The sequence below is a fragment of the Nicotiana tabacum genome, chromosome 5 (assembly GCF_000715075.1).
Source record: "Nicotiana tabacum cultivar K326 chromosome 5, ASM71507v2, whole genome shotgun sequence".
Lineage (NCBI taxonomy): Eukaryota > Viridiplantae > Streptophyta > Magnoliopsida > Solanales > Solanaceae > Nicotiana > Nicotiana tabacum.
Genome location: NC_134084.1, coordinates 127,476,971 through 127,501,797, shown reverse-complemented (window position 1 = coordinate 127,501,797; position 24,827 = coordinate 127,476,971). Strand labels below are relative to the sequence as shown.

The following is a 24,827-nucleotide window of genomic DNA, read 5'->3' as shown; positions in this document are numbered from 1 at the left end:
TGGTCCAACACCAAAGACGAGAATCGTTTTTGCTCGAAATTTCTTCTATACAACTTGTGATCAACATCATTGTGCACCTTTCTTATTTTGGGAACTGTCACTGCTGGTTCACCAATTGTCTTCGTAGGAATGAAGGGTCCATCGCAGATAACATCCTAGAGCTCTTAATCTTCAGCCATGATAAAATCATGCATCCTTGTATTCCACCATCCGTAGTATTGGCCGTTGAATCTTGGTGGTCTGCAGGTAGATTGACCTTCTTCAAAGTTTGGTAGAGCAGCCATGAGGATCCTTTTAGGTGTTAGCCTGATAGAAAGAACCAGCTATGATACCAATTGATAGAAACTAAGGATCCACCAAACTATATAGAGAACCAGGTTCTCTATTAGTTCCTATAAAACGCACACACACACAGCAGTAAGTGAATGACACAATATAGTTTTATATAAAAAACTCCCAACTCACGAGATTAAAAACCATGACCTACCCTCGTAGGATTTCAATTTCACTACTGAGCAAACTTCAGATTACAACCTAGGAATTAACCTCTTAATCCTCACTAACTTGTAACAACTCTATTACAAGCCCCTTTGTAATAACTCTATTACAAAGCTTACAACTCGATTAACTCTAGCCAAGACACAAACACGAGGTTTATGGTTTTACAAAAAGTTTCCTACACAATGTTTTTGACTAAGCTAAGTATGAATTACAAGTAAATCAATTTAACAAAGGTGCAACACAAGTAAGGACATATAATGACTCAATATAGGAAACTGGTCCTTCGTTATGTTGTTCTTTGTTCTTGATACCCTTGAAAGTCACTTGCCATATTGACACACACTTGAAAGAATGCTTGATGAATTCTGGGATGTGCAAGTGTGATGTTTTTCCTTTGCTTCATGTTAATATTACATAAGTGACATCACTTGAATGATGCAAGCATGTTTGGTACAAGGGCATTCCCTATAAAGTGATTGATGCACTGTTGCGTGTGTAGAGAAACAAATGCAGCGACTTTATAGTTGTGGAGGTTGACTGGGTATAGTCAGTAAGGGAATTGGTGTCCATTTGTTCCCTCTGTTGTTTCTTTGACTCTGAAATATTGAACCACGTCCCCAGCTTGAGACTTGTTGTTCTTGAGTACTTGAAGATGTGTAACAGGTTCCTTATCTAGTTCTTAACATTAAATTTATTAGATCATCAAAGCATAACAGGATGCCTAACCTATCAAGGAGGTACTTTGTCCTTGAAATGAGATTTGTAAACTAAGATAGAGTACCCGCTATAAAGAAAAAAGTGAATTGATGATAATGTAAAACTTCATGACGTGTATATAACTTTAATATAAACTACCTAACTATCTTGAGTGAAGATCATGCTAGTACCGGTGTCACTAATGCCTTTGAGACAATTGTTTCCTTAGGATCAATAGATTGTTTTTGCTCTCTAAACTTCTTATAAATATCACCTTTGTAGAATTCCTTTGTTCTAATTGTCGAGTCCATTACTCAGATACACCAATAACAACCTAGTAAAATCTTACAGTTAAGGGGTCTGGAAAGGGTAGTGTCTACGTAAACCTTATCCCTATTCCGATGAAGTAGAGAGGCTGTTTTCTGATAGATCCTCGGCTCAAGAACATGAAAAGGACGAAAAAGACAATATATCAGTACCATCAACAGAAACCATAAAAATAATAACAACATTATAAGAACCAGAAAATAGTTGAAACACAATAATAATAACCAGTAAATAAGGCTGGATAGTAAGAAAAACGGAAGAATATTGTGAACAAAACATTAACAACTATCAATCTAAGACAAACCCTATTAGACTAGCCTGACACGTAGAACGAAGTAGAAAAATGCTCAACTACCTCCTAACCTACAACTCCAATGCTCGATCTCCACACTTTTCTATCAAGGGTCGTGTCTTTGAAAATCAGAAATCACATCATGTCCTGCTTGATCATTTGAGTCCGTTACTCAGATGATTACTTAATTATCCAAAATTATGAACTAAAGTCACTTTTCTTTCATTTTTAACAGGAAATCCACTCGACTTTTCCTATTGTAAACAAGTGGTCACTCAATTGGAATTATCAAACTTTCCGAAGGAAAAATGTGTTGTGGCAATTCATATGACTTTTTCATATTTTTGGACCAAATAAAATAATAAACACTCAAACAAAACATAGAAATCCCACTCATACAACTAACCTAACCTAACCCGCTAAAAATAAAATTCCACGGTAAGGCTAGGCACAATAGACGCTCGTAATCCGGCTCTTCCTCGGACCTCGCACATAGCAGGAGCTTAGTGCACCGGGCTGCCCACCCGTTAAATAAAATCGAACGCTAGAACGCATCCTTATTGCAAATGCATCTCTCTTTTTTTATAAAAAATTGAGTCCTTTTAACGTGGCTACCTGGTGTCCCTAAAAATTGAACTGAAAAACTAAAATTCAAGACACATTGACTAATTCCTAAATACCAGCTCTTTAACATGGCTACTTGGTGTCATTTCTACAACGTTCATTTACAAATTTTGCTCCTTAAAAAATCATTGTAAAAGCTATGTATCTTATATACTTTCTAAGTACACAAATTCCTACAACTGTTGTATACCTTCTGAGTATACAAAATTCTAAAACTGTTGTATACCGGTAAGGTATACAAAAAAATGAATTATATATCTTGAAGCTATACAAAGTTATTGTATTTTGTAATAATCTTTTCCTAAATAGTATGAAGCATAATATTTTTCAAAATGAAATATTTTTGACGGGGCATTTGTATTTATAACCGTTTTTTGGGTCACGTTTTAACTTGTGTCCGCTTTGCAAAAAAAATTGCAAACGTACCCACTTTTTCGCGTAACTTCAGCATACGGGGCTGAAGTAGCAAAGACAATCATGCAAAACTTCAGCATTCTAGTAGACGGGACTGAAGTAACAAGTTCTTGTTTTTGTAACTGGCGAACTTCAGCTCTATAGCTGAAGTTTTTGTTTGTAACTGGTTTTGTTTTTGTAATTGGCGAACTTCAGCTCTAGAGCTGAAGTTTTTGTTTTGTAACTTACGAACTTCAGTTCTAGAGCCTTCTTCCTTTCATAATGATACTGTCAAGAAAATAATCTTCATTATGTAAGCAAATATCTGCTCTAATTAATCAACATTAGAAGGAGTAATACTAGGCTGATTATTCAAGAACGTCCCAGAAAAGTAATCTTAGTGCATCAATTCCTCATCATGATAAGATCAATTTGAAAAGCTTAAACAAATTGTAGACCAATAACATAAAAATATCACATTTATAAGGGAAGAAAAAGAGCGAATTAAACTTTAGCATGCTACCTATTCTTTTCAAGCGAGGTGTTTCTTATGGTCAACAAAAAAATCTTAGCATCTTACTGATATTAGACGATTAATTACAAAGAGATTTGCTTCCGATATACTCTTCACATTTAAAATATAAAACAAAATTGAAAAACAATTGCAACAACTACTTCTTTAGCTTGTGCCTCTTTCACTTCCTTATGTAACCAAATATCTTCAAAATCTCTTCGTAGTACTAATAATTGTGTATATTAATATTAATATTTCCAGCTGCAAAATTATTGTTCTTGGAATCTCCTGTTGGTGTTGGATTTTCATACACAAACACCTCTAGTGATATCACAGAGCTTGGAGGCTCTGTTACGGACTTCAGAATGAGGTTGAGGGCGGATATAACTTTGAGGAGGAGAAGGAGGAGGAGAAAGGGGGCTGAAGTTATTTAAAAAGTGGGTACAAATTAAAAGTTTTAAAAAATGGGTATAGATTAAATGGGGGCGATCAAATAGGACGTCCCGTGCAATTTTTACATTTTTGACTCACTCTTTTTGTAACCCGAGCACCCCGCGTATATGTCCCAACGTAGTAGGGCTGCTTATCGGGCGAATTGGGCGGTTAATTACTCTTAACGGTTTGGCTTAACGGTTATCGGCTTTTAAATGCACTAATCCGTTAGCCACCAGATAAGATATTGGGCGGATTGGTATCGGTTTAGCTCTTATCGGGCAGTTATTGGGCGGTTTATCGGCCTATCATACATATTCACAAATCGAAATTACACCAGACATACATATCAACATATTCTTACCTATCCTCTGTTTTTGTTGTCCCGTTGTATATCCAGATCCTAGAGCAGTTTCAGCCACACATCCTTCACTTTACCGGGCTCAAGGTCTTTCAAATCTATTCGAGCACAACCAATGAATTCAGCAGCCTGAATCCCTTCATCATCATAAACTCTAATTGTTAAATGTTGAGTGGATATGTCTTCAACTATGAACTCAAAGTGCTCATTCCAGATTGGATTTAAACAGTTATCCTTAACAAAGGAAACAAAATCTGGCGTTATACATTCCTCATCAGGAGATAAATAAATTAAGAAGGACAATAATAGATGGAAGTTCTCTTACAATAACTTTGTTGGTCTTTGTCCTATCGCGTAGTGGACGTATAAACAACTCAACAAAAGGATCAGACTTACCAATGGTGTCTTTATTAGTCAACTCTTTGGCTTCGATGAGCTTGACTTATAATATGCCAACTGGCTTTAGCTCCAGGTCACTGCAAGTAACGTTGGTCCTAGACACTAGACAGACAGAGTACTGGAAAGTGGAAACTAAAGTCAAGGGTTTTTGTCTTTTTTATATTTAATATATATAAATCAAAATAAATTTTGAATATATATATATTCTTAACGGGTTAACGGATTATCCGTTAAGAAAATTGAATAATCCGCCCCCAAACCGATAAGCCGTTAATAAAAAAATCTCAATCCTTTCTCCGTCCGTTAAGCCGTTAACCCCGTTACCAGTAAGCCATTAAGCTTCGGCTCGGTTCGGTTTTCGGTTTCGGATAGGTTTTGAACATCCCTGCAACATAGAACTCAATGGACTTCAAATAGTACTAACTTGTAGTTCATTAGACTTTGGGGGTTTGAAATGCACTTAAAAAGAACGGGTCGAAAATTATACCAACTGCCTTCTTAGTTCTTTCTCCTAATCCCACGCAGAATACAGAAACGAAGAAAAACAATCAATCCAGCGCAGGCAATTCAATCTAGTGCAGACGATTCAGGTATATTATTTTAATTGTTCTAACTTTAAAGAAATTTATCTTACTGTCTGAAAATTTTGTAATTTCAAGTTTTTAGCTCAAGCATCAGATCGATTTAAAAAAGGTGTATGAAGTAATGTTCATTTCTATTTTATAGCTAGAAATATGTGCGCTTTTTAATCATTTTTGCTTGCTTTGTATATGAACTTTGAGCTTGAAATAAAATTATGCGACGTGAAGGTCATATTCATTTACTTTTTTTGGGGGGCCTAATTATACGGTCGAATTCATATCTAAAGTACGATTTTGTTGCCGAATTTGAATTCTTATTGTTCATTTGTTTGTTTTTTAATTTAAAAGGTGGGGTGATAATTTTGACTTGATTTATGATTAGTTGTTGATGAGGTCCATCTCATTGAAGAAGTATTAGACATGTGCCTAATAAAAGTTTTCTTTGGTTTGGTAGCCAACCTTGTTGACTTGGTTTGGTTGGTAGCCAACCTTGTTGAATTAGTTTGGTTTGGTAGCCAACTTTGTTGAATTTCTTTGGTTTGGTAGCCAACTTTGTTGAATTGTGAAAAGTGTGTGTAAATTGTCAAATATGGTAGGCTTTAGAGAGTGAAGCTTTGGCTATAAAAGGAGAGCTTCAACTCTCATTTCTACACACCAACAAAGAGAGAAAGAAAGAGTGAGGTTTCACAGACAAGGTATAAGAAAATAGTCTGTGAGGAAAATAGAGAGTGAGCGATATTGTAGTGAGGTGGGAATATCAAAAGAGGGTTATTTCTTTTGAGTGTTGTAGTGGTCTTTGGAGTATTTATCTCCGACCTACAAAGTGTAAAATTCCTTACTATAGTGATATCAGTTGCTCCTCTCGGGGTCGTGGTTTTTTCCCTTATTCAGAAGGGTTTTCCACGTAAAAATCTTGGTGTCATTGTTACTCTTTTATTCTTGTTAATTACCGTATCTCGGTGCTACATTATTATTCCGCTTTATTATCGTGAATATTATTTTGGCAAGGGGTTTATTCCCAACAACTGGTATCAGAGCACAGGTTCTGCTCGTTCACTGAAATACTATTCACTGTCGGTAGTACTATACTTGGTGAAAAATAAAAATGTCCGGAGTAAAGTACGAGGTAGCAAAATTCAATGGAGATAACGGTTTCTCAACATGGCAAAGAAGGATGAGAGATCTGCTCATCCAACAAGGATTACACAAGGTTCTAGATGTTGATTCCAAAAAGCCTGATACCATGAAAGCTGAGGATTGGGCTGACTTGGATGAAAGAGCTGCTAGTGCAATCAGGTTGCACTTATCAGATGATGTGGTAAATAACATCATTGATGAAGACACTGCACGTGGAATTTGGACAAGGTTGGAAAGCCTATACATGTCCAAAACGCTGACAAATAAATTGTACCTGAAGAAGCAGTTATACGCCCTACACATGAGTGAAGGTACGAATTTTTTGTCACATTTAAATGTGTTTAACGGACTAATCACACAGCTTGCCAACCTCGGAGTGAAAATCGAGGAAGAAGATAAAGCCATCTTGCTATTGAACTCGTTGCCATCTTCGTACGATAACTTGGCAACAACCATCTTGCACGGTAAGACTACTATTGAGTTGAAAGATGTCACATCGGCTCTTCTACTCAATGAGAAGATGAGAAAGAAGCCTGAAAATCAAGGACATGCTCTCATCACAGAAGGTAGAGGTAGGAGTTATCAAAGGAGTTCGAACAACTATGGTAGATCCGGAGCTCGTGGGAAGTCAAAGAACCGATCCAAATCAAGAGCCAGAAATTGCTACAATTGTGATCAACCAGGTCACTTCAAAAGAGATTGCCCAAATCCAAGGAAGGGCAAAGGTGAAACCAGTGGCCAGAAGAATGACGACAACACAGCCGCCATGGTGCAAAATAATGATAATGTTGTCCTCTTTATAAATGAGGAAGAGGAATGCATGCACATGTCAGGTTCAGAGTCGGAATGGGTGGTTGACACAGCGGCATCTCACCATGCCACACCGGTAAGAGATCTTTTTTGCAGATATGTAGCAGGTGATTTCGGCACAGTGAAAATGGGTAACACAAGTTACTCAAAGATTGCGGGGATTGGTGACATTTGTATCAAGACAAATGTCGGATGCACATTGGTTCTAAAGGATGTGCGGCATGTACCTGATTTGCGGATGAACTTGATCTCGGGAATTGCTTTAGACCGAGATGGATACGAGAGTTATTTTGCAAATCAAAAGTGGAAACTCACTAAGGGATCATTGGTGATTGCAAAGGGAGTTGCTCGTGGCACGTTGTACAGGACAAATGCAGAAATATGCCAAGGTGAATTGAACGCGGCACAAGATGAGATTTCTGTAGATTTATGGCATAAAAGAATGGGTCATATGAGCGAGAAGGGATTGCAGATTCTTGCCAAGAAATCACTCATTTCTTATGCCAAAGTTTTCCAGAAATTTCATGCTCTAGTAGAAAGGGAGACGGGTCGAAAGCTAAAGCGCCTCCGAAGTGACAATGGAGGTGAGTACACTTCAAGGGAATTTGAAGAGTATTGTTCAAGTCATGGGATCAGACATGAAAAGACAGTTCCTGGAACCCCACAGCACAATGGCGTAGCCGAGAGGATGAACCGCACCATTGTGGAGAAGGTGAGAAGCATGCTCAGAATGGCTAAACTGCCTAAGTCATTCTGGGGTGAAGCAGTTCAGACAGCCTGTTACCTGATCAATAGGAGTCCATCAGTTCCGTTGGCGTTTGAAATCCCAGAGAGAGTTTGGACCAACAAGGAGGTGTCCTACTCGCATCTGAAGGTGTTCGGTTGCAGAGCTTTTGCACATGTACCAAAAGAGCAGAGAACAAAGCTGGATGATAAATCTGTTCCCTGCATATTTATCGGATATGGAGATGAAGAGTTCGGGTACAGACTGTGGGATCCTGTAAAGAAGAAGGTCATCAGAAGCAGAGATGTAGTCTTCCGAGAAAGTGAAGTTGGAACTGCTGCTGATATGTTAGAAAAGGCGAAAAATGGTATAATTCCTAACTTTGTTACTATTCCTTCTACTTCTAACAATCCCACAAGTGCAGAAAGTACAACCGACGAGGTTGCCGAGCAGGTGGAGCAACCTGGTGAGGTTATTGAGCAGGGGGAGCAACTTGATAAAGGTGTCGAGGAAGTGGAGCACCCCACTCAGGGAGAAGAACAACCTCAACCTCTGAGGAGATCACAGAGGCCAAGGGTAGAGTCATGCAGGTACCCTTCCACAGAGTATGTCCTCATCAGTGATGGGGGGGAGCCAGAAAGTCTTAAGGAGGTGCTGTCCCATCCAGAAAAGAACCAGTGGATGAAAGCTATGCAAGAAGAGATGGAATCTCTACAGAAAAATGGCACATACAAGCTGGTTTAACTTCCAAAGGGTAAAAGACCACTCAAATGCAAATGGGTCTTTAAACTCAAGAAAGATGGAAATGGCAAGCTGGTCAGATACAAAGCTCGATTGGTGGTTAAAGGCTTCGAACAAAAGAAAGGTATTGATTTTGACGAAATTTTCTCACCTGTTGTCAAAATGACTTCTATTCGAACAATTTTGAGCTTAACAGCTAGCCTAGATCTTGAAGTGGAGCAGTTAGATGTGAAAACTGCATTTCTTCATGGAGATTTGGAAGAGGAGATTTATATGGAGCAGCCAGAAGGATTTGAAGTAGCTGGAAAGAAACACATGGTGTGCAAATTGAATAAGAGTCTTTATGGATTGAAGCAGGCACCAAGGCAGTGGTACATGAAGTTTGACTCATTCATGAAAAGTCAAACATACCTAAAGACCTATTCTGATCCATGTGTATACTTCAAAAGATTTTCTGAAAATAACTTTATTATATTGTTGTTGTATGTGGATGACATGTTAATTGTAGGAAAAGACAAGGGGTTGATAGCAAAGTTGAAAGGAGATCTGTCCAAGTCATTTGATATGAAGGACTTGGGCCCAACACAACAAATTCTAGGGATGAAGATAGTTCGAGAGAGAACAAGTAGAAAGTTGTGGCTATCTCAGGAGAAGTACATTGAACGTGTACTAGAACGCTTCAACATGAAGAATGCTAAGCCAGTCAGCACACCTCTTGCTGGTCATCTAAAGTTGAGTAAGAAGATGTGTCCTACAACAGTGGAGGAGAAAGGAAACATGGCTAAAGTTCCTTATTCTTCAGCAGTCGGAAGCTTAATGTATGCAATGGTATGTACTAGACCTGATATTGCTCACGCAGTTGGTGTTGTCAGCAGGTTTCTTGAAAATCCTGGAAAGGAACATTGGGAAGCAGTCAAGTGGATACTCAGGTACCTGAGAGGTACCACGGGAGATTGTTTGTGCTTTGGAGGATCTGATCCAATCTTGAAGGGCTATACAGATGCTGATATGGCGGGTGACATTGACAACAGAAAATCCACTACTGGATATTTGTTTACATTTTCAGGGGGAGCTATATCATGGCAGTCTAAGTTGCAGAAGTGCGTTGCACTTTCAACAACTGAAGCAGAGTACATTGCCGCTACAGAAACTGGCAAGGAGATGGTATGGCTCAAACGGTTCCTTCAAGAGCTTGGATTGCATCAGAAGGAGTATGTCGTCTATTGTGACAGTCAAAGTGCAATAGACCTTAGCAAGAACTCTATGTACCATGCAAGGACCAAACACATTGATGTGAGATATCATTGGATTCGAGAAATGGTAGATGATGAATCTCTAAAAGTCTTGAAGATTTCTACAAATGAGAATCCCGCAGATATGCTGACCAAGGTGGTACCAAGGAACAAGTTCGAGCTATGCAAAGAACTTGTCGGCATGCACTCAAACTAGAAGACAGTGCTACCTCCTCTAGATGAATGAGACTGGAGGGGGAGATTGATGAGGTCCATCTCATTGAAGAAGTATTAGACATGTGCCTAATAAAAGTTTTCTTTGGTTTGGTAGCCAACCTTGTTGACTTGGTTTGGTTGGTAGCCAACCTTGTTGAATTAGTTTGGTTTGGTAGCCAACTTTGTTGAATTTCTTTGGTTTGGTAGCCAACTTTGTTGAATTGTGAAAAGTGTGTGTAAATTGTCAAATATGGTAGGCTTTAGAGAGTGAAGCTTTGGCTATAAAAGGAGAGCTTCAACTCTCATTTCTACACACCAACAAAGAGAGAAAGAAAGAGTGAGGTTTCACAGACAAGGTATAAGAAAATAGTCTGTGAGGAAAATAGAGAGTGAGCGATATTGTAGTGAGGTGGGAATATCAAAAGAGGGTTATTTCTTTTGAGTGTTGTAGTGGTCTTTGGAGTATTTATCTCCGACCTACAAAGTGTAAAATTCCTTACTATAGTGATATCAGTTGCTCCTCTCGGGGTCGTGGTTTTTTCCCCTTATTCAGAAGGGTTTTCCACGTAAAAATCTTGGTGTCATTGTTACTCTTTTATTCTTGTTAATTACCGTATCTCGGTGCTACATTATTATTCCGCTTTATTATCGTGAATATTATTTTGGTAAGGGGTTTATTCCCAACAACTGGTATCAGAGCACAGGTTCTGCTCGTTCACTGAAATACTATTCACTGTCGGTAGTACTCAAGCTCTTCTATTGCAAAGCAAAAAGAAGAAGGGGCCAAGTGGTGTCAGTGTTACTACAATTATAGTATGCATCCTAATTGTTGCTGTGATGGTGTTTTCCCTGTATTCTACCTATAGATACTGGTTTCGAAGGTTAGTCAAAATCTTTCCTTGGATAATTGTTCGTAGCTGCTTGTATTATCTAAGTTTTCTGTTCAATTTGTTTATTATTGGCTATCGTTTGATTGTTTAGCTTTGACTTGGAAAATAATGTAGTTACTTAGGTAAAATTTGGACGTATAGCATAACTGCATAGGTATAGAGACGAAACTACATTCTGGGAGTAACAGAGAAAGTGGTTATTTTTCTAATATTTTTGAACTCATGCAATGTTCTTTGCTTCAGAGAGTAAAGTTCTCTTTGGCAGTTGTCAAGGTTCTTAACTTGGCATTTTTGGTAATGGTTCCGATTCATACTATTTTCATAAAAAAAGTGAGGTGACAAAGTGTTTGGATATGACATTACCATAGCTAGTAGTTGATGTAAAGTCCAAGGTGTGGAATTCCCTAATTTCTGGTTCCATATTTGCACTGTACAGAAAATTAATACCGGAACTTTTTGTATACCACTTCTATATATGTCCAACAGTAACCTAATCATGTCCATTTCATGAGCTTCTTGAGTTTTGATATATCCATTCAAGAAACTTGTTTGCTTTTGTGGGGAACCATATTGTCGGAGTGCCAGAAATAAGGACAATAATGATGTTTATAATATAGTTTTTGCAACTCTTTCACATTGTTTGATACTAAGAGACTTCTAGTCTTGCGTCTTTTCTTTTTCAGAAGTATTTTGGTACTCCTCAAGTCCAACTTCATGTGAAACTATTTTCTTTTTACTCTGTCCGAGAAAAGATTGACATTTTTATGAACTTGGAAATTATTTAATTTAACATACTATTTTAGAAGTTGATATTTTGTTAGGAGAGAGAAAGACATGAACTTGTGGAGCTCTTACCATATAATAGTTAGTATAAGGGCAAATTTCTTACTCTTTATATCTGTTTAGCTTATATATTAGTAACAGTTTTCCTTTGTTTCTCAAATTTCATGTCCAGTCAACATAAAAAGTAACGGAGGAAGTGCTACTTTGGATCTTCTAATCATTACTTGATATTAAATGACTTGAGTCGTTATGATAGTGGGAAGTTTCCAAATAAAGTATGTTATTTGTGCCTTTTTGTTACTAGCTTTCCTTTTTTGGGTTAAATTATGTCTATATAGAAAAATAATTATGGACATAAGAATATAACTTTATCATATTCTTGTATCATATGTTCTGCAACTTGCTAACTTCTTTTAATTAGCTTGTCCACGTCTGACACAAAACTAGTGTTAGTGCTAATGCTACTTACCATAGGGTAAATGACAGTCTAATCGAGAAGTAAATGTGCAGTTGATGGCGGGGTGGTGTTGTATTAAGGTGGTAACGGCAGCCAGAGATTAGCTTGGATGCTGTTGCTTGGAGGAGAACTGTGAATTCTATGACTGTTATTCTGTAAGAGAGTATTCGAAAAGTTCTAGACGTGGTTATCTAAGGGCAGTTCATATTTTTAGAGGAAAATCGAATTATTTAGGTCTTGGATTAAGCACATAGAAATACTTGTTTAGATTATGGTTGCAATGAGATGTGAACTCAAGACCTTTGTCTGCCCTTCTATCATGTTACATTGAGTGACCACCTCATTTAAAGTTTTATCCATACTCTTATTTATTTATTTATTAATTTATCTCGACAGAAAGAGCTCATTCTGAGCCCCTTATTATCGTTGATCCAAGTGTTGCATGAGTCCATCATAATATGTGTAAACTTAGTAATTATTTGGTGTGAAGAACTCTAAATAATGTATGATTGCTGAGGAAGGATGATATGGGATGAATATTTGTTTCATCAACAATGCCTCACTTGTACATTTGTTGAATATTTTATGACAAGATGCATTTGGATAGATGTTTTTTCCTCATACTTGGACGTTCTTCTTTTCTGGCTAGATCAATTGTTCAGACACACGATGATCTATCTACCAGCAAGGTATGAATAATTCTACAACACTTATTTTGGTTGGTAGATAATATTTGATTGGGAGTTGCAAATATCTTTCTTGAGCTCCAGTGACCAATTTATGCAGTTTTTTCTGGTCTCGACTATGATACATCATTTTTTTTTAATAATAGTGTGGTGTTTGGATTAATTTGCTCGCACCTAAATTACTCCACCGGGTACCTGTAAACTTCTACTAGCACATGCACTGGGTAATTTTGCCCACCAAGGTTTCGGCATATGGAAGAAATCACCTTGCTTTTTTGTCTCTGCTAAGATGTGAACCCTGCACTCCCATGATTTTCACCCACTTTATTTACTGCTAGGCCACACCCTTGGGTGCAAACTGTATATTTAAATCCTAGAAACTGCATTTGCCTTTCTATATATTCCTTTGCACTCATGTATATCTTTACCTTTTTCTTTGCTGCAGGCTATTGAGCGGAAGAAATCTGATATTCCTAAATATGCTGTAAGTTTCAAAAAATCCTCTTTCCTGCTTTCTCGCGGAGCTGGTTTTCATGACTGTTTCTATCTCACTTAGCTAGTCAGCAAGCATTTGTTTACTGGATACCAGGCAGTGTTGTCAAAGGCTCATTTAAGGCGCGCTTAAGCCCTGAAGCTCAGAAAAGCTCTGGGAGCGCACTTCGCCTCGCTTAAGCTATGTTGCGGTGCAGGCAAGGCACTAAGGCGTGTGCCTTATTGCCCATGAGTTCTATCTTGAACTGGGCATTATTAAACAACAATAATAATCGACAAATAAGTGTATTAGTTGTTGAGTAAAACATTATGAGTGAATATGTTACTCTTTTTTCTTAGATTACGCATATATTTATTTTTTTCCTCCATTGCGCCTTTTTTCACTAAAGCCCACATTTTAATTACGCTTCGCGCTTAAAGCCCCAATAGACTTGGAGCGCTTTTTAGAGCTTTTCACTTTTGACAACACTGATACCAGCTTTGAGCATGCAAGTGTGACAGGCAGCCAGTTCCGCACTCCTCTCATGTTCTTCAACTTTCCTTCTGTCATACTACTAGCTTGTTCTTCAAGTCTATTGGTGGTATTATTCAATATTAACTTGTCATTTCCATTCAAGGGAAAAAAATTGATAAATTTTTTTTTTTTATATCTTTGCCTATCGTCAAGGGTAAAATTTATCTACTTATCTTCCTTACATTATAGCATATGATAGGATACCGCTGTTTCTCTTTCAAATGTGAAGTTTTCCTCTATGTTTTTTATTGGCTATAATTGCATATTTCAATGTTTTTTTTTGTTTTGTAATCCTTATCTTTCCTAGACTTTGTTAACTTGTTATATCTCTGGTAGCTTATAAGCACCTCGAAAGGCCTGATAACCGTGGAACTTTACAAGGATGGTTCTCCTGACATTTTTGATGAATTCATTGACTTCAGGTGTGTAATTGGTATAACTTCTCATTCATTTTCTTTCCTTTTTTGTTTTTGGTTTGTTCTTTAACAGAGATGACAATTAAATTACTCCTAGTTCATATAGATCTAACAAGCAACCTTGTCTAATAAGTTGACAAGTCCAAGCATTCATCTCTTCCCTACCTCACATGCAGCAGCTGGTAACTTCTACACATGCTTCTAGAAGGAGAAATTTTGGGATAGTGCTTATATGAGATCCTAGAAAACGTTCAAAACAACCTGCGATTGAAATAATAAGGGGCAAAAGGATGTTTTTTGGGACATATTTTTAAGAAACACTTACCTAAGTTTTAATTTTTGGAAAATAGGGTCGGGATAAAAAGGTTTTGAACATGTTAAATCCACCTTTTTCTGTTCTTTCTATTTTCTCCCTGATTTTGAGAGGAAAAAAGCGAAAAGAGAGAGAGGGATTCATATGTTTGATTGGATCTCTAGTCTTCTTCATTCCTTCCCGTGACAATTATAAGAGCACAGGAAAGATGGATTTTGAATCTCACCATCGTTACCTTTTTCTTTTCTCCTTCAAGGATGGGTCAGGTGGGTGATCATTTGACAATTTGTGGTTGTGGCAGTTCACGGTTTCAAGCTGAAATGCTAGTGTTGATTTCATGAATCTCCACCACTTAACCCATGCTCAGGCTATGTGCTTCTCTTTGGAACCCCAAATTTTCAACGTTCCCATTCTTATTGAACTGATCTCTAATTTAATATTTGATTCGGAACTTTGAGAACAATCTGCAGATTCATGGGTGTTCTAACATTTGCCATGGACAGCTTGTCACAAATTCCTCATTAGGAACTCATCTTCTGTTTTATCCTAAAATCAGAATCTTTAAGGACTTCACAATGTGTATTCAGTTCTTCATAATCAATGGGTGCAAAACAAAATGCTGCCTCAACTAGATGCCTAGAACAAGAATGATAAAAATCTTGGCATGCTGGTCCATTTGCTGATGGTTCACATGGATGCTTAAGTATGATATTGTTGTTGTTGTGTTTGCAGTCAGAAGGGTCACTTTAAAGAGATGCAATTTACTCGTGTAATCAAGAACTCTGTCATCCACGGTAGTAAAGTTGAAAGACCTGAAGCTACAGAAGAATGGACTTTGATGGGAAACCATTATAGCCAACTGGACCCAAGGTCTTCCTTGCACATCATTTACTGTTATTGTGTATTTTACAGTTGCCTTGGGATCCCCTTACTTCATTCTCATCGCTGAATTGGCTATCATAATGTTCAGTCTTAAGCACGAAGCATTTATGCTTGGTACTTCCAAGGTGAAACATGAAGGTGGAGGATTTGATCTATTTATTACAACAGCACCAATCCTGGATCTGAATGACAAGATTAATGTCTTTGGACGTGTCATCAAGGGAGAAGAGGTTGTCCAGGTATAGATCCTTTTCCTTTTCCTATCAGTTTTTGCATGAAGAGGTTAAAGGACAGAGTTAGAGATTCGATATTTCACCGGATTTCCACACTATTTAATATTTAGTGAAAACTCAAGTCCATACTGGGAGTATATTTGGAAATTTATTTCATTATGGTTCATGATGAAATGATAAGTCATCGGGAAACTGGCCAAAACCCCATTGGCAAGCTGCACGCCTAGCGATGAGAATTTTAGTCTTCTCTGTTCTTTTCTCTCCCCATCTTAATGCTGATGGTTGGTTATGGCTATTCAGGAAATCGAAGAAGTAGATACAGATGACCACTATCGACCCAAAACTCGTGTGCAGATCAATGAAGTTACTCTTAAGCAGAGAACCTGAACTATGCTCTGTCCATAAGATGCAGTTACTTGACATCGATGGACAAAAGCAGGCAGCAGCATATGATTGCAAATATCTTTCAAAGATTTTGATTCCTCGGAGTTGACATGATGCAGCTTGCTAGCAGTGCTTTGGTTTAAAATCTGGATACAGGTATTCCGTTTGTGCAATGTGGTTAGGTTCTCTCCCAAGTTTTTCCCTTATGGTAAACAATCTGGCTATTGTATGTGTCTTATAATATGGTATGTTCAGAGGAAATTTTCATTACACAGTTCAAATGTTCAAAAGACGGTAATTGAAGAGTTTTTATCCAAGATCCCGCCTAGACATTTCTGATCACAGATCAAAATTTCAGGAGGAGTTGCAGGATTTTTATTTAATTTCCAAAGCTACAAGTCCTAGACTAGAAAAGAAATTTCTTTGGTGTTAAGTCAGCTCTACTAGATGCAGTTGCTCAGGTATCCAATAACTAACTCTTGGATTTAGATTATATGTGTGGATGTATCATGTTGAGATGTCGATTTGTTGTGTCCATGAAGTGAGGATATTTGTAGGTGTCCGATGAAATGGGGGTAATTATAACCCCCTGTTTAGACCTTTGGATAAACAATCTGGCAGTTCTATAAGACAATATGTTCAGAGGAAAACCTTCAAAACCTAGTTCAATTGTTCAAAAGCATAGTAGTCCATGAATTTGAAGACCCCTCTTCTTATGCTTCCAAGAACAAGGGGGAGAGGTTGGAGTCGAACTTTTCACTTACTGAAAACAAAGGCTGCTTTCTCATATTGTGCATGAATGATTGAATGAGAAACATAAGTCCATATTCCAATTATTGATGTCCCCTCATTTGATTTTCGGACAAGTTATTGAGATTATAATGTGGGGATTATAATTGGAGATTAAACAATAATTGAATTATATAGTGGATATATTTTTTTCTAATAGATGTTTGGTCTATTTGGATTAAAAATGAGATAACGTGGTATAATATAACATATATGTTTGGTTTTCTATCTGAAGTTTGGATAAATTTTTATTTATTTTTAATATTGGCCTTCTTAAAGGGCTTTGAGAGAAGAGCTTTGGACAAGGACATCTTTGTCATTTGGTTGGTTTATCCTTGTATTAGCTAACCCCGAGATTGTTATCCCACGTTGAATGTGGTATAAAACAACAAATACAACAACTATTCCTCAGTATCAAACAAGTCAAGGTCGACTAATGAATCATCATTAACCAGTGTTGCTCCATTTAATTTCATCTCATGTGTGAATGTGGTATAAAAATAATGTCAAAATTTTGGTATAAATAATCCTGGTATTACTTATATTCGAATAAAAATCTTCAACGAAACACATGATAAGATAATTCCACATTTTATCTTGGATTATTAGATAAGAAGTCCAAATCTGGCAACAACTTGTCTGGTGGGCGGTAACTAATTAGCTTCTTCATTGACCTGATTTTATGCTATTTTCTGGAATACTTTTGAGTTTTGCCATAGATTTATATAAAGATTAAAAGCTTGTTCTCTCCTTCTCTGTAATTAGAAATTAGAAAAACGTAATCAGGAGTAAAGAAATCTTATGAAGGCGTAGAGTAGGCGATTTCAAACACTTCATATGAACAGAAATCTCACTTCTAATTAAACAGTTATAATCCATGTCCTATTTTGCTGGATACAATAACTGTCAGTAAGAGATAACTGTATTTAAGCGAAAAAACAAGTTCAATTAAAAATAAAATATAAAAAAAATAAAACGAAGATGGGGTTAATTTTTCAACCCCAGTGATGATAATAAGAAAAAGAAAAAGCAAAAGAAAAAAGGATGGTCATAATGAGATTAACAAAGGCAAACCTAACAGGACTAAAATAGGAAAATAGATTAAATAGAAATGGAACGAGTCTCTACGAAAACGAGAATATGTCAAAATCTCACCAGCATAATAGCACTATTATAATCTTATCCAAATAGTGGGTCCAAGCTCCATCAAAGTATATAAACCCCACACAAAGAAAATACTTGATAGTTAATATTATAAACAAAGGAAAGATGGTCCTATTTAAAAATTAATTGAAGTTAAAACTTACCGAAAAAGAGACACTTGAATTTGAATTGGTAAAACTTGATATGATTTGGGAAACATCCAGTTTTAATTGGCTTTACCTATTAAAGTAATGTTTAAGAACTAATGACAAGCAATATTCTAGTCAGTCAGAAATCATGTTTGCACTGTTTTGAAGTGACAAACCTCCATTTATGTTCTCCAGGGTTTCTAATAAGGCTTTCACCATATCTAATTTCTAGTACTTAGTTCAAACTTATAGCCTAATTGCATTTTGACCCATCGTTTTTAAATTAGTTTATTTTAGAAAATATTTTTTTAAAGTACTTTTGGCGAAAAGTTATTTGTGAGGAGTTAATTAACTTGAAAAACACTTTTGAGTATTTGACCAACTTTAAAAAGTGCTTTTAAATACTTTTCAAAAAGTGCTTTGGGAACAACTATGTTTTTTTGCTTCTTAAAAGTTATTTCTGCTTCTATCCAAAAACACTTTTTTTCATTCTAAAAACTTGACCAAACACTAACTTTGAAAAAAAAAACACTTTTAATTAAAAAATAAATTTTGCCAAAAAGAAACTTGGTCAAACAAACTATAAAATTGACAAAGAAGTTTGGGGGTAAATCTTGAAACCAGATTCAAAATCTTCATTAGCTAAAATAAGAATAAAAATAACGACTCATTTTTAGAGATACTCTGAATATTATCCGATATCGTTTATTATTTTAAATAATATATATATATATATATATATATATATATATATATATTAAATAATATTTTTTAAAAATAATATATTTGAACAATAGACCGACACTGTCTAAAAATAATATGAAGTAAATATTAATTTGAAATAGGAAATAAAGTCTTAAAATCATTAAAATTTTAGACCTAAGCTTTCTTACAAGCTGAATTCTGTCTATAGGTTAATACTGCTTAGTATTTTTTTAATATCAACATTGTTATAAAATAAAGACTGTAAAGTAAAGACAAGTATAGAGAGAAACTGATATATTATTCGAATTCAAACTTATGTACATAAAGAACTGAAATCTCTTCTATTTATAGAAGAAAGGAAGCTGTTGTGTAAGCTGCTACGCAAGCTGCTGTGTAAGCTGCTACTGCAAGTTGCTGTGTAAGCTGCTACTACAAGCTGTTGTGTAAGCTGCTACTATACCAGATATGGATAATCTTCTACTGAGAGCAATGTTTATCCATAACGGAGTACTGAATGGATAAGCTTATTATACCCGGTATGGATAATCTTCTACCTAGGGTAATATTTATCCATAACCGGGTACCGAAGTGATAAACTTCTTCAGGAAGCTTATTTTCAATAGAGTACTAAATAGATAAACATATTTACGGTGGAGTCTAATATGGATAAGCTTCTTCAGGAAGATTATTTACAACGGAGTACTAAATGAACATCCATAATATAATATATTTATAACACTCCCCCTTGGATGTTCATTAAAAGATAATGTGTCTCACTAAAACCTTACTAGGAAAAGCCATGTGGGAAAAAATCTTAGTGAAGGAAAAAGAGTACGCATATTTAGTAATACGCATTGCTAGGTGCCTCAGTAAAAACCTTATAAGGAAAACTCCATGGGAAAAAGCCTTAGTAAGGGAAAAAGAGTGCATCGCGTATTTTACTCCCCCTGATGAAAACCTTGTTTCAAATATTTAAGTCTCCGCATTCCAATCTTGTATACCATCTTCTCAAAAGTTGAAGTTGGCAAATATTTAGTGAATAAATCTGTTGGATTATCACTTGAACGGATTTGTTGCACATCAATGTCACCACTTTTCTGAAGATCATGTGTGTAGAATAATTTTGGTGAAATGTGCTTCGTTCTATCTCCTTTTATAAATCCTCCCTTTAATAGTGCTATGCATGAAACATTGTCTCCGTATAATATTGTGGGTCTTTTATCACATTCCAACCCACATGCTCGAATGAATCACTGATCTCAATCATATTCACTCCCTGCTTGCCGGTTTGAGATCGAGCTTTATGGGTATCGGATAAATAACCTGCATCTGCATTACCAATACGATCTGCACCACTTTTGTTAGCATTAGCAAGATAAATAAATGCACCATCTACACCGAGATAGAGTATTTCAGGACCAAGGAGCTCATCATCCTCTTCTAGAGGTTGGAACAGATCCTTATTCACTTCAAGTGATTGAATATCCATTGGTGTACTTAATGGGTACACTTTGTCCATGTAAAAGCATTTTTAAGACCCTCTTGGAGCTCTTCTGGAGTTCCAATTTATGTCACCAACATAAACAACAAGTGTAACAAATTCTGATGACATTTTCTTTATAAAAATACATGGACAAATAACATAATTTATGTAACTTTCTTTCAGCAAATATTTACTGAGGCGATTATACCACATATGCACAGATTGTTTTAAACCGTACAAAGATCTTTATAATTTGATCGAGTACATTTCTCAAGACTTTGAATTATATGCTTCAGGAATCCTTCAAGGATCTTCATATAGATTTAGTCAAATAAGTTATATAGGTTAAGACTTGTATCTAAATGGTATGACATCTTCAAGTGTCTGGACTGCTAGTCCGATCCTCACAATCTTTTACAATATTGTGCACTATATTGTATTAAATATATCGTCGACGATCATTTTGTGTCAGTTCCGAAGCGACAGAACTTGTGGAGATCTCATCACTTTCTTTATTTTCAGGTACCTGAACTTTTTCGGGAGTTTCATGAAATGTTATGTTGTGGGCTCTTCTAGAGCTTATTTCCTCCTCATTATGATCATTTTGATCATTAGCTCCTACTATTTTTCAAGGATTGTTACCTTTGGAACCGATTGGTCTACCACGCTTCATGCGTACAGTAAACTCTATCCTTTAGGGACTTTAATTTTAATAGGAGCATTTGCAGCTGAAATATGATATTTAATTTTGGATCAGCAAATGCTTCTGGCATTCGACTTGAATTATCTTCTAAGTGAGGATCATGATAATTCGATTCATATAACATATTTTTCAACTGTTTATTCCATCCTTCAAATGTTAGAAAAACTAACATATATCCTCAATCATCTTTGGGAAACATATCTTTGTGTATTATGGTAGAGAAATTAATCACATACCACACAACAAAAGATAGTAAAAATATTTGGTTTCTGATCCTAAACCAATTGTGAAGGGAGGACTTATCATATATTGTTGATCTGATGCATACAAGTGCTGCTATATGCAATTTAGAAAATCTTAGACCAACACATGAAGCTTTGTTCTCATAAGCAATGGTTTAGCCATTAATAGGAGGTATTCAATGCTAAACCAGCTTGGATATAAACCAGCATTATCAAGATGAACTGTCTTGATTTCATAATCTGAAAATTATGCTCTTAATCAAGAAAAGCAATTCCAAATGCCAAACTGCAGGTTGACAATAATTACACATATAACCATCTCATATATGCACCTATAAGTGGTTCACATGATAGGTGAACGGGCTCATATTCACCTTTTATATATTTCAGAATCAGGGGTCTTAGTCCCAACTTTAGCTGGTATAATCAATTCATTATGAGAACAAGCAACACATGGTAATTCCTGAAGAATCTTCTAGTTCTTTAGTATATGCTTATCTGAATTCTCAAATAACTCATTTAAAAATGGCAAATGAAAACTTCAAGTTTATCATGTCATGTGCTATCTCTTAGTAAACTTCTGGTTTACTATGGCATAAACGTTTGCTTTAGTAAACTTCTGGTTTACTGTGATACATGATATAGTACAAATTAAAGAATAAGGCGGGTAACTTCTCACATACATATTATTTTACCCCCTATGATTGTGGAAACATGAAGATTATCAATCTTCCAATCATTTGTAGTCTCAATATGATAGCCATTTGTATTAGTAAACTTCAGGTTTACTACAACATATGTTTTGACCATAATCATATAATATGAATGACATATTTGTATATAAGCTCTTCGAGAGCCTTCATTTATTATCCACAATCTAATATTTATCTGGCACTACTAGTGTCATGTATTCTTTAGGCAAACATTTAGCTCTTCAGGAGTTGTTGATACATTTTGTACTATCAAATATTGCTCAGACACTACTGGTGTCATGAGAGAAAATCACAATCAAATAAACAATGTAAAACAATTGTTTAAGCACACGAAAACTCCTCTTCATAATATTTTTTCACTTCAGGAGGCAATTTCAATTGTGTTACTTCTTCAGAAACAAATTTAAAATATGAAATATTGAGTATATATTCTCTCAATTATATTAACTCTTCTGGAGGTGAATTGTAATGTATTCATATCAAGAGCGCGTTCATATTTACCCGACTTATTAATATTGTCACATTCACTTCAGGGAATGGATTAATATTATCAAAAGTTCTCATCCTTCAGGAAATCGAACATAATTATCTGAATGTGCATTAATCACATCAAATTGTGATGCCTCAACCTCTTTTAAAATATTTACTACTTCAGGAGCAAATCGAGGCGTGCATTTAATATAGAGAATATTTATGTAGCTTATCTTCAATTGTAACCATAGAAAGCCTAAATTATCACTTCTGGTGATCATAGGCATATACCACTTCTGGTAGTTAACAAAATATAATTACAATGAGATATACGAAATATAACCACTTCTTGTGGTTGTATATTTCTTGCAAACTCTGCTAGAGTTTAAGTTGATCTAATAATGTTATCCATATTCTTCAAAATGACATAAACAAGATATATTATAGTAAACATCATTATCAAATCATAATTTTTCTTTATGTACAACAATTACATAACCATACTATCTATTACAAATAACAAAAATTAAAATATTTACATTTCTACAGATTCACCACCGATTACATGACTTGTTTCTCCTTCTGGGAGTGCAAAGTAATCAGCTACATCCAAATGCATGAAGTCTAAATTATCTTCAGAAATAAAATTTGCTTCAGCATTTTTCTCTGTCTTTTTCAGGGAGGCTTGATAAATCTCAACTGGGTGCTTTGGCGTACGACAGGTACGTGACCAGTGCCCTTTTCCTCCACATCTATAGCATGCATTTTTCGCATTTGGCGCTTGCACCGCTTCATGCTTTTGTTCCTTCCTTTTCCACTGCTGGTGGTGAGGAGGCTTCTTTGGTGCATTATTATTACCATGATTGGGGTTTCTTCCCCGACCACGGCCATGACCACGACTGGGGCCACGACCTCTTCCACGTTTAGCTTGGTGGAAGTTCGTCTCATTCACTTCAGGGAATGGACAAGAACCAATAGGTCGACTTTCATGATTTTTCATTAATAGCCCATTATGTTGCTCTGCTATAAGAAGATGTGAGATAAGTTCAGAATACTTTTTAAATCCCATCTCTCGATATTGCTGCTGCAGGAGCATATTCGAGGCATGAAAAGTGGTGAAAGTTTTCTCCAACATATCATGATCAGTAATATTATCACCACATAATTTCAATTGGGAAATAATTCTGAACATAGCAGAATTATACTCACTGATAGATTTAAAATCTTGTAGCCTTAGATGAGTCCAATCATAACGTGTATGTGGAAGAACGACCATCTTCATGTGGTCATATCTATCTTTCAAATTATTCCACAGTATGACTGGATCTTTAATAGTGAGATATTCCATTTTCAGGCCCTCATCAAGGTGATGGCGTAGGAATATCATTGCTTTGGCACAGTCTTGGTTTGATGCCTAATTTTTATCCTTGATGGTGTCTGCCAGACCCATCGCATCAAGATGAATTTCAGCATCAAGCACCCAAGACATGTAGCTTTTGCCCGATACATCCAGGGCTACAAATTCAAGTTTAGAAAGATTTGACATTATTTAGGAAAAGAAAGTTCTTACCTCTAATACTTTCAAAGTATTTGCTCGAGATGTCAGAGTCTCGTGCTGATAACGTGTTATAAAATAAAGACTGTAAAGTAAAGACAAGTATAAAGAGAAACTGATATATTATTCGAATTCAAACTGATGTACATAAGAACTGAAATCTCTTCTATTTTATAGAAGAAAGGAAGTTGTTGTGTAAGCTGCTACACAAGCTGCTGTGTAAGCTGCTACTACAAGCTGCTGTGTAAGCTGCTATTACAAGCTGTTGTGTAAGCTGCTACGCAAGCTGCTACTGCAAGTTGCTGTGTAAGCTGCTACCGCAAGCTGTTGTGTAAGCTGCTACGCAAGCTGCTACTGCAAGTTGCTGTGTAAGCTGCTACCGCAAGCTGTTGTGTAAGCTGCTACTATACCAGATATGGATAATCTTCTACTAAGAGCAATGTTTATCCATAACGGAGTACTAAATTGATAAGCTTATTATACCCGGTATGGATAATCTTCTACCTAGGGTAATGTTTATCCATAACCGGGTACCGAAGTGATAAGCTTCTTCAGGAAGCTTATTTCCAATAGAGTACTAAATAGATAAACATATTTACGGTGGAGTCTCATATGAATAAACTTCTTCAGGAAGATTATTTACAATGTAGTACTAAATGAACATCCATAATATAATATATTTATAACAAATATGGAGTATTTAACTGGTTTTTTCTATCATAGTCAACTCTTATTTGGTAATTGCACATAGGAAGTGAAATGTTTTGTTTATAAGAGGAAAATATTTGTAAATAGAAAAAAACAATGGGATAATAAGAAGATATGTTTCCGTAAAATGTCAAAA

The 24,827-nt window shown here is 36.0% G+C and overlaps 1 protein-coding gene across 1 annotated transcript; it reads left to right on the top strand.

Moving 5' to 3' along the window:
• The first annotated feature begins 4,987 nt into the window (after nt 1–4,987).
• On the top strand, nt 4,988–16,390 carry LOC107814333 (peptidyl-prolyl cis-trans isomerase CYP21-4). Its single transcript, XM_075254052.1, has 8 exons — nt 4,988–5,145; nt 10,724–10,861; nt 12,760–12,799; nt 13,242–13,280; nt 14,139–14,224; nt 15,264–15,401; nt 15,502–15,652; nt 15,947–16,390. The coding sequence occupies exons 2-8, from the start codon at nt 10,818–10,820 to the stop codon at nt 16,031–16,033; spliced, it is 585 nt and encodes a 194-aa protein (XP_075110153.1). The 5' UTR covers nt 4,988–5,145; nt 10,724–10,817; the 3' UTR covers nt 16,034–16,390.
• The last annotated feature ends 8,437 nt before the right edge of the window (nt 16,391–24,827 follow it).

What these genes read in the sequence shown, in the direction of transcription:
- LOC107814333 (XM_075254052.1), top strand. Translation starts at nt 10,818, where the DNA reads ATGGTGTTTTCCCTGTATTCTACCTATAGATACTGGTTTCGAAG. An exon ending in ATGATCTATCTACCAGCAAG is followed by an intron (nt 12,800 to 13,241) that starts GTATGAATAATT and finishes TCTTTGCTGCAG; the next exon opens with GCTATTGAGCGGAAGAAATC. An exon ending in GATGAATTCATTGACTTCAG is followed by an intron (nt 14,225 to 15,263) that starts GTGTGTAATTGG and finishes TTGTGTTTGCAG; the next exon opens with TCAGAAGGGTCACTTTAAAG.